We start from the raw sequence: 10,712 nt of genomic DNA, 5'->3' as shown, positions 1-10,712 counted from the left end.
GTGGGACATTGATGATGATGATGATGATGATTTTTGTCTACCACTACACAGAGTCTCCTTTCCGAACTATTCATTCTAAAACATGTGTCAGTTTTGTACCTCGCATTGACTACGTATGTAAAAATGCTTACTTATGCTGAATTTCTCTTGTTTTAATTTTTGTTCAGAAATCCACTCATTCACTTCAATATTTTCAGTGTTATTGCATATAGTACAATAGTAGGAAATTGTTGCATTCATAATACTCCTATTTATATCGTTGCTAGGTAACGAACCTCGCAATTCCACTCCCGAGAAAACGAGAAGGGAACAGACGAGTCCAAAGATCAAATAATAAAACAATTTAAAACATGTTTTTTTCCAGCTATGTAGGAGAGAAACCCATCAGTTCAGCGAAGGTGTGATTTCACGAATCCATTGAACTTCAATGTTGGGCCACTTTGTCTGAAGACAAGTTAGCATTGGATCACTGTCCATGACACAATCTAGATCACATTCTAGCAAGACTGCTTGGCCTTCCTGATACATCACCTTTCCATCTGGACAGGATTTTGCGAGTCCATTGTAATGAAACAAAACAAAGCTATCAGGAAGAGAGGACTTTTCATCAGGGAAGAATTCATCCATGAATGCATTCAGGAGAACAATTCCCAGGTTTTCTGGGTCTAATTTCTTAGACATGATATCCACATATTCCGGCTCCGAGAAAAGGTCCAGGGCCTGTAATACATCCTGTATTCGTGATGTAGCAATGAAGTCATTCCCTTCAGGATTGAAACTCTTGAATATCCGGCGTGCAGTCTCACCAGGGGTTTCAGGCCTAACCAACTGTTTATCAAATGAGAACAACACTGTGAGATGTGTTTCACTGCCAAGCACCCACACAGGGTTTTTAGGGTTCTTCAGGAAAGAGCCAACTCTACAGTACCTTAAGTGCTCCAAAAGAGTAAGGAAACCAATATCACTCTGACGATCTATACCACGAAGCTTCAGACCATCCACATCTTGCTCATGATCCCAAACATGGCCAACAGCTCTGCCGGTCATCATGAGATTGATTAGACCTTGGCTACCATATCCATATGTTTCGTCAATGAATGGTTCCGAGGGATCGTCCATTTCACTACGGATTGCTTCACTTCCTTTGGTGCACATGACTGAATATAAGAACAAAAGAACACCAAAAGTATCGTGCAACATCTCTATCCTCTGTTGATAGAAGGCTTCCACTTCTTCCCTAGTTTCCAATAGTACAAGTCTTAAATGTGCATGGAAATATTCAGCAACTTGCTCTTGATTTCCAGTGTTTTCTATGGACTGTGTTGAAGAACGCTCTGTAGTTGTTACTGTATGAACCAAGCTGCTTGATGAAGAATGCGTTGAATCGGATAAATGCACTAATCGATATCTTTCCCCATTGTACTTGCTAGCTTGGTTCAAAATATCACAAATTGCCTTCACTAGTAACTCATTACACTGTTCTGCATCAGCCTCTCTCCAGTTATTTCCAGCAGGTTCGGAAACCAAAATTTTCAGTATGAATGCTTGTACAGGAGCTATAACAGCACAGGGTCCTCCTTCAGTCTGTTCTAAAGCAGTTGGTTCTTCTTTACTAAAGTGGAATCCTTGAGCCCACCTCCGGAACACATCATCTTCTACGGAACTTCCCCAGAGGAGATTCTGGATGTCACTTAATTCTGACGATGTGCCGAGATAAGCCATATTTATAGTTAATAAATGTACAGCACAGTATGGAGAATGTATGCAATGGGTAAAAGCTTTGATGGAACTGTCAATAATAGAGAGTAAATTCGTTTCACAAAGGTGTCAATAACGTTTAACAAGTACAATGAAAATCCCAGGAACAGTTCTGCGGCCATTGCTCTCCAGTCAGTTTTGCTCAGCGACGATATACAGTATATACAACGCATTATTGTTATTATTGGGAAACAGTATGGTGTAGTGGCTTAGCTGCTTGCCTGTCATTCCGGGGACCGTGGTTTGATTCCTGGTGTAGTGGGGCATGCGACCTTGAATCCGCGGCCACAACTCTTTCATGCCTCAGTGTGTACGGTGACCCTGAGCAAGTCAAAAAGTTTTGAATACCGTTGGTCTATAGCACTTATCTTTTTCCTCCGAACAGAATTCCCCACCTTCCCCTACATACATGTTTGTGGTGGCAAGCCGCAGTCGAGACCAGTGATCTGAAATAAATCCAGCTGGTAGAACTTGAGACAACGCACAAGAAGCCAAGCTGGTTTTAAGATGAGTAAAGAAAACTTTCTCAAATTTACTACAGTGACTTCTACATTCATATAGTTTGTCACACGTGTTCACAATATCACCTATTCACAATCATTGGCACCTTTAAGCATCGTGAGCAACATTGTACATACAGTATATACGCATGGTAAAGGCGATTTGATAGAATCTGAGCATGTATTGGCATAAATATATCACGAAATGAGCGACAAAGAAAGTGTGAAGCAATGTTACCTAGTAACTGCGCAGGCTGTGTTGTGAAGTAGGTTACTTGAATGAATCGTATCCATGAAATTTCATTGTAATTTTTGTCTTAAATGGAGGATAATAATTGCTTTGACACAAATCAATAGTAAAATTAGCGGTAAATAGTTAAATAACATCATTACTATATAGCCATAACCGAGAAACACACTGAAGGCTCTTTTATCCGCACACTCTAGGAAACATGACTGTATTTCATTCGTTGTACCTTAATAGGAAATCAAAGCAAAGTCACCTCCGGACAGGCCATGAAGGCCTTTGGAGGAGTGGAAGGTAAAGGTTTCCACCATTGTTAACCTCGGCACGTGGTGGGGTAGAGTGGTTAGCTTTACGCCCGGCCGCCTTTGCCCCCAGGAATTAAGCTGGTACTCATTTTTGGTGTAGGGTGAGTGAACCTCAGGGCCATATGCACCTCCAGAAGTGGAAAGCTCGTTTCTTAAATTTTTTACGACTTCCCGACGGTGATTCGAGCCCACGTCCTTCCGGGCGAACCGAGCACGCCTTTACCGCCTCGGCCAGGCAGCCCCTACTTTAAAAGGCTCTGAGTAAATAAAGTAATGTTATTGGCAATGAAACCTTTCTCGGTAAAATTGCTCTATCTCACTCTCTCTCTCTGTCTGTCTGTCTGTCTGTCTGTCTGTCTGTCTCTATACGTATGAAAATTCCCTTCTGAGATCAGGATTCTCACTTTCATCTGTCCTGTCCGACCTTCTTTGGTCAGCTCTTGTTCTTTTCGACCCCGACGGTATTAGGTTTGCGAATCCTAGGAAGTCTTTCATTTTCATGCCCTTCGCGGTCCTTGTCTTTCTTTAGCCTATACGTTCGTTATTCGAAGTGTCGGACACCTTCAATTTCTTCTCTCTGATTAGTGTTACATAGAGGATGGTTGCCTAGTTGTACTTTCTCTTCAAAAAAATAATCACCACCACTACCTTTACGTCCCACTAACTACTTTTGCGGTTTTCGAACACGCCTAAGTGTTGAAATTTAGTCCCACATGAGTTCTTTTACGTGCCAGTAAATCTACCGACACGAGGCTGACGTATTTGAGCACCTTCAAATACCACCGGACTGAGCCAGCGCCGCTCAGCCCGGCAGGCCCTGATTCAGTTTCTCCTTTTCGATGCACATTAAAATCTACACTCGTCGACTCCAAAGTACACACAGACGTCTCCCGAAAAGGATTCTTTATATGCAAAACTATTCATTATCAATTTGAGCTTGGTTTATTGAAGGACACATTTATGATCATTTGAATTTCCCAAAAGGAAATTTGACACCATTTTTTCTTTACTAATTCTTTCTTTCTTTCCTTCTTTGTTTCTTAACATGTTTACCCTCCAGGGTAGGTTTTCCCTCGGACTCAGCGAGCGATCCCATGTCTACCGTCTCAAGGCATTGTCCTGGAGCGTGAGATTTTGGGTCGGGGATACAATTGTGGAGAACGTCCAGTCGGCCTCACCTGCTATGCTGAACAGTGGCTTTGTAGGGGAATGGGAAGATTGGAAGGGATAGACAAGGAAGAGGGAAGGAAGCGGCCGTAGCCTTAAGTTTGGTACCATCCCAGCATTTTCCTGGAAGAGAAGTGGGGGAAACCAGGGAAATTCACTTCGAGGACGGCTGAGGTAGGAATCGAACCCACCTTTTCTTAATTGACCTCTAGAGGCTGAGTGGACCTCGTTCCAGTCCTCGTACCACTTTTCAAATTTCGTGGCAGAGCCGGGAATCGAACCCGGGCTTCCGGGGGTGTCAGCTAATCACGCTAACCACTACACTACAGAGGCGGACTTGCGTTACTAATAATTTCCTTTTCTTACAGATATTCTGTAGTGTACTAAATGTTAAATTTCATGTTTGAACAATGTGGAAAACCTAAACAGTTGGTCTATATTAACTGTGACGATCATAAAATATAATGCTTCTTTAAAACCGAGCGAGTTGGCAGTATAGTTAGGAGCGCGCAGCTGTGAGATTGCCTTCGGAAGATAGTGGGTTCTAACCCCACTGTCGGCAACCCTAAACATGATTTTCCGTAGTTTCCCATTTTCACACCAGACAAATGCTGCGGCTGTACGTGAAGGCCACGACCGCTTCCTTCCCACTCCTGTCCCATCGTCGCCATAAAATCTATCTGCGTCGGTGCAACACAAGGCCAATTGTGTGTGTTTCCTTAACGAAATTGATAGCGCAATTAACAATCTCATAGGCGTAACCTGATAAACCAAAACGATATAAGGCACTACATGCATTTAAGTTGTACACGTTGAGAACAACGTAATTATAATTATATTCAGGTGTGTGGTTCTCACTTGTTCAACAATGCATCGCAGCAAGTCGCACGTCGAACATGGTCATCTGGTCACACCCGCTGCTTTGCCCTCAGATGTCAACCTCGAGAAAAGGAATATTTACTTTCCAAAAATTAATACCAGCTAGAGGAAATAGTGAGTCTGATGATTGGAGCGAGGGAAACAAGTGCATTTTTTCCCCATATTTTTTTGGAATGGATGTCTCTGCCAGTGACAAAATTAGGGAAAATTGCCATCACTGCCTTAAGCCACATCTATTCCCAAACCGTGGTCCGCTGACCCTGAGGTGACACGATTATTATCCAAGGGATCCACAATAATAATGTAAGTTGTAAGTATTTGAAGAGTGAATTTTGATTGTACACACAAACAATTCATAGACCATTATGTTAAATTTAGGAACTACGTCTTTATTGCTGTATAACTTACATACGGTATATATAACTCTTAACTTGGCCGATGGATGGTACATTTTAGCAGCGGGGAAAAAAAGAAATACTACAAGGCAGTGGACGTGCTGTAAATGTGATACACTTGGAATTGCTAGTATCCACACTCAGACCATATTTTCCGCCTCTGGTTGAGATAATCTCGTGAATCAGAAATATCGTCTTAGAAACTGAACTTCAACTGCTTTCCCTTGAGGACGATCAACTATCAGGTATCTTGGCAGACAGAAAGTGAAAAATAAATTGAAATACGATATGGGTGCAGAATCAGATGGAGTGCCATGTTTAGCTCCAGAAAGTTCCATGAATGTATCACAAGTCCACGTCTCTGATTGATTTTGGGTCCATGACTTCCTCTATACCCTATAATTTGCAGAAAGGAAACATCGCGTTTGATACCTTTCATGTCAACATACCTGTGTCAGTATGTGTACCTTTCCTGCTCTCATCCATATGCAAACGAAATACAAGAACAGAGCTAATGTAGAGGCTGATATTGGGCCTCGAGTGATTATGCTTGTAAAACATTTGAGTCTTCTGAAAACAGCACCATCCGTCCCAATAATCCAACAACCGCAACAAGTGAATTTTTCAAGTAAGTTTCCAGATCCAGAGTGTTGTAATTATTATTGGCCAAGTGTCACATTGTTTTATGATTTCTGTGCATTTATAAATTATGTAAATGAAAGAAAATAAAACTTTCAAAGAAAGAAAATATTAGTCCTAAATTATAAAATCAAACATGTCGTCATTTAAAAATTGTGTTTTCTTGTTTGCTGAATGCAATACTGTTCTGTGGCTAAGGGGTCGTTGGACATGCATACGATATGCTCAGGGGGCTTCAAATATTTGGGAAACCCTGTCTTTACTATGTTCTGTGGCTAAGGGGTCGTTGGACATGCATGCGATATGCTCAGGGGGCTTCAAATATTTGGGAAACCCTGTCTTAAGGGGTTCAGTAATAATAATTATTAATGAATTCTAAGAAACCATTGTTACATTTAGGTTACCTCTGTTTATCTCAACCGTATTTATTTATTTTCTAAAAATTAATGTCAAAGTAAACTTTGTCGCAAGGCAGCCTCTGCATGAGAGAAAGTACTTCATAAAATAACATTACAACTACAATTACTTCATAGAATGCCACTCTTTAGGAAATCAATGACATTCCATTTCCGCAGGGGACTAGCAAAATAAATTACTCATTTTATGTTTTGGTAAAAATATTTTCCCCATAACTTTATTCGTAATTTACTTCTTGAAATAACATTGTAATCATTACGTTCTAATAACTGTTACATAACTTTATTATTGTTAGCGACCAAGCATTTGTAATTATTTACAATGTACTTCGCAAAATAACTGGTTTTCAAAATTCTCATCGCTAAGGATCGATTTCTCGGAGGAAAGTACATCTATGCTTTCGCAGAAAGTATGATCTACAGCGACGCTTATAGGAATACCTGTGATGGACATTGAAGGATAAGTCTGATGTCACTTGAAGTATTGACGAGATAAGAAAGTAACTCATACATCAATGGTGAAGATAATTGTTCTGGTGTAGTAGAAGTGAAAAAGTTTTCATCATCAACACTTAACTTTTTCCCATTTCTACTTGCATGATAAGTAGACCTATCGAGTGTCCACAATTAAACTGGCGGTGTTCAGCGCCACGCAGCACGAGCTGTAATACTCGTAGGAGTCTGAAATTTCGTAGAAATGCCAACTAATCAATGCGCTCGCGAATTATGCCATAAAAATCATTAGTTCCAAGTCTTGACACCAGGCGAAAATATGGCGCTGAAAGCAGTCAGAACATGAAATTTTCCATAACTGTGACGTCAGAATATTCTTCCGGTGGAACTGCGTCGTGTCAATTCCATAGTTGTTCCAGAAACCACCATTGCTCTCAGCTTACGTGACTCTTCGGTGTGGTTTTACAGGCCCCAGGGGCTCTGAACTTTGGAGCGTGGGTTGGCGACCACGAGGCCCTTAGCTGAGTACTGGCATTGCTTCCACTTAGTTGTGTCAAGCTCCTCACTTTCGTCTATCCTGTCCGACCTCCCTTGGTCAACTCTTGTTCTTTTCCGACCCCGACGATATTAGGTATCGAGGCGCAGGGAGACTTTCCTTTTCAAGACCCTGTGACCCTTGTCTTTCTTTGGCCGATATCTTCATTTTTCGAAATGTCAGAACCCTTCCATTTTTTCTCTCAGATTAGTGTTATATAGAGGATGGTTGCCTGGTTGTACTTCCTCCTAAAACAATAACCACCACCACCACAACCACCACCTGTAATTTTACAAGCTCCTTCATTATTGGTCCGTTTTCCTTTGAGGAGGTGACCCCTCTCCCCCCCCCTCCTACGTGGGCCAGTTAAGTGTAAAGTGGCATTTGCACGTTATACGGAACTCATTGGGCAACACGTGATTCCAGCTTTGCAAGAACGCAACTGTGACCACACGGTTATTTTCATGCAAGATGCGCCAGGTGAAAGATTTGCTCCGAGAAACTTTCAGTAACGACTCATCTTCTCTGGGCATTTTCTAGACGCGTGATCTTCAATATCCCCCGACTGAAATCCATGTGACTTCTAGCTGTGTTGATATCAGGGACTGATCTAAAGACTAGCATACAACGACATGTCACTCTGATTCCTCCCGATATGCTGCGGGCAACATGCGACCATGCCGTGTTGTGGATGCAGGATGTTACTGACAAAGAGCAAAATTAGCACCAGTCTCAAAGTCTACTGTGAATTTCTGTGGTTCCCATTCTGGGACAGCTTGCACAATGTGTTCGAGCATTCGAATATATGTTCCCTTTTTCTTGTCAGGAAGAAGTGCAAATACAATGGGAATAATGTTAGTTTCACTTTCACTACTTCCTAGGTCCACATGTATCGTGTATAGTTGGGCGAACTGGCTGCTTATACTCTTAAATGTACCGTCAATGAAAAAAAAAATTCTCGCAACATTTCCTTAGCTAAAGAACTGGCGAAAATTAATATTCTGTCATCTGTGCCGTCATCTGAAAGGTAAAAGCTCTTTCCGTCAAATATTTTCAAAAATTCTTCACTGAGGATTACTTCTGACGCTAACTTCGGTTCTTTCTGCACTCCGTGATCCTTATTCATTGCATAGTAGATCCAACGTTTAATATTTGCAAACTGAGGAATGTGTGTTACAAGGCCATACTCATTATGCAAATCTTGAAATTCTTCATATTAAATCTGAGGTATACACGAACTAGGCTCTTCTCTAGCCCATTTCTTTGGACGAAATATTGCTGGTTTTGAATCCAGTTGAACCTCATCAGGTATGCAGTCATTATTTACAATTCTCACGACTTCAATACCCAAAATAAGAAAGCAAATAAATAATAATTAGTAATTAAATATTAATAATAAAAATTAAGAATAACAAATATTTAATAATATAAACAATTACTTTGGTTGCTAATAAATACAACCAAATTAAATTAAAAACTTTTCTACACGCTTCATAACACGTGAAGAGAGACTTTATGGTTGCCAATCTGAAAAAAATGAAATTGGGTCACAAGTAGTAAATATAATGTATTTTAATATATTTGTAATTAATGATTAAAAAAATGAGAGTTGAAACAATAGGTATACATATTAAAATTATTAAAATCTGTTAAGATTAAGTTCTGTTACATACCTTTAGTAAGTACATTTTCCTTTGCACTTCTTCGTTTTCTCCTTCAAACAAATCCACGTGACACCATTTTAACTAATTCTAAACTGTCTGTAACTATAACCATGTAATAAGGCACATGGCTTACCTTTCTCCACCTCAATAAATTCCGTAATAGCACAACGATTAATGAGCAGAAACAAGCAAACGAACTAAAAACTTAACACAGTTGTAGAGCTAACGTTCTGTATGTCAACTAAAGCAGACCTGGATTGTTAAGACGGGTGGAAGAGGGGTGAAAAACCCTGGAACGAGCTGGCACTCTTCCCAAATATTTTGTGTCCGCAATCGACACTTTCCGCAATCAACACAGCATATATTTTACAAACTGCGAACGTTCATTCCTACATTCCATGCGGTTATTTGTACTTATCTCCCAAACACTTTATACATAAGGTGCTTCAAAAATACACGGCATAGTTTTAGGGTTGGATTCCGCACATACAGAGAAGGAAAAAGTCTATATAAACCTGTGTGCAGAGATGTGTACTTTCTTGGCCTGCACGACCACCTGTTCTAGACCGTTGGGTTTATTTGTGCTTGGTTATGCAGAGTCTTTGGCGTATGCCACTGCTGTGGAGGATAAGGTATCGTTTCATGGTCGAATTATAAGGTCCACCCAAACAATACGTACCACACCGGGCATATTCGAGCATGTTCGTAACTCCATGCGACGATATGCACAAGCCTGTTATACACCAGGTGGTGGGCATTTTGAACACCACTTGTAGGATAATGATTGCAGTACATCAGTACATGCAAGCTAGACTTCGACACTTGAGGTTCTAACCCACGACACAGTCAGATATCTTGGACAGTACGCATTTTCGGACCAATTTTTATATACACATTTTCTTTCTCTATATATGGGGAACCCAGTCCTAAAATTATGCCACGTATTTTTGAAACACCTTCTTTCACTGGACATTATGCGTTAGATATAGTAAGGTAAATCCGGGACAGATGCCGCCCCGGTAGAGATGCCGCATACACTGTAGCTAAAGGTTCCCATCGTTACAGCTAGATGGCAATATGTGTGGTTTTACAGTTTCTAAGGAAGAACTACTGTCTGCGAGTGTGACGAAATTTGCTCGTATATTACGCCAATTATAACCGATATCATGAGGCGAGTACATGTTTCCTCCTGACAAAGTTTTTGCGTGTGTTAATTTATTGTATATTAAGTTGGCTTCAAATACTTAAATCAGACGTTTTTAGTACAGTAGACGTCAGAAACATAACTGTAGTTGAGAGTAAGCTAATTTTGGGTCATGATAGCCTTGAGGTATGAAAACAGGAGGGTTCGGCGTCTCTCCCTGATAGTTGGCCTTCGGGCTGAGCAGCGGTCGCTGTGCAGGCCAGAGCCATTTCAAGGGTGTTAAGTGCCGTGGGGTTTTATATAACACAGTGAAGAATCCATTGCACATGCACATTTATAGTAAATCGAAATTAAAATATGATTTTAATGTTGTAAATTATCAGATAGATTTTTTCCATTGAATGATTATATTATGTGGATATAATTGTCTTGTAGTACGTTCTAGTGTTCGGTTATATTAAAGTTGAAGAAATTGGCTTAAATTTGATTTTGTCATTAATTATTTTACTCGCGGCATCTCTCCCGAGCAAAGTCGGCATCTATACCGGGATGCAGGGAGAGACGCCGCAGATGCAACAATCCCTTTGTTCACTCCTTTCTCCCATTTACT

At 40.6% G+C, this 10,712-nt stretch overlaps 1 protein-coding gene across 1 annotated transcript; it reads right to left on the bottom strand.

Annotated features, from left to right (window-relative positions):
* Positions 1 to 384: 384 nt before the first annotated feature.
* Positions 385 to 1,722, bottom strand: LOC137501011 (ubiquitin carboxyl-terminal hydrolase MINDY-3 homolog). Its single transcript, XM_068227849.1, has 2 exons — positions 1,348 to 1,722; positions 385 to 1,317 (listed from the first exon to the last, which is right to left on the bottom strand). Exons 1-2 carry the CDS (start codon positions 1,720 to 1,722, stop codon positions 385 to 387), a joined length of 1,308 nt encoding a protein of 435 aa, XP_068083950.1.
* Between the last annotated feature and the right edge of the window lie 8,990 nt (positions 1,723 to 10,712).

This window comes from Anabrus simplex, chromosome 5 (genome assembly GCF_040414725.1).
Source record: "Anabrus simplex isolate iqAnaSimp1 chromosome 5, ASM4041472v1, whole genome shotgun sequence".
Taxonomy (NCBI): Eukaryota; Metazoa; Arthropoda; class Insecta; order Orthoptera; family Tettigoniidae; genus Anabrus; species Anabrus simplex.
Note: the sequence above shows the minus strand (reverse complement) of the source record. Positions and strands in the feature narration are given on the sequence as shown.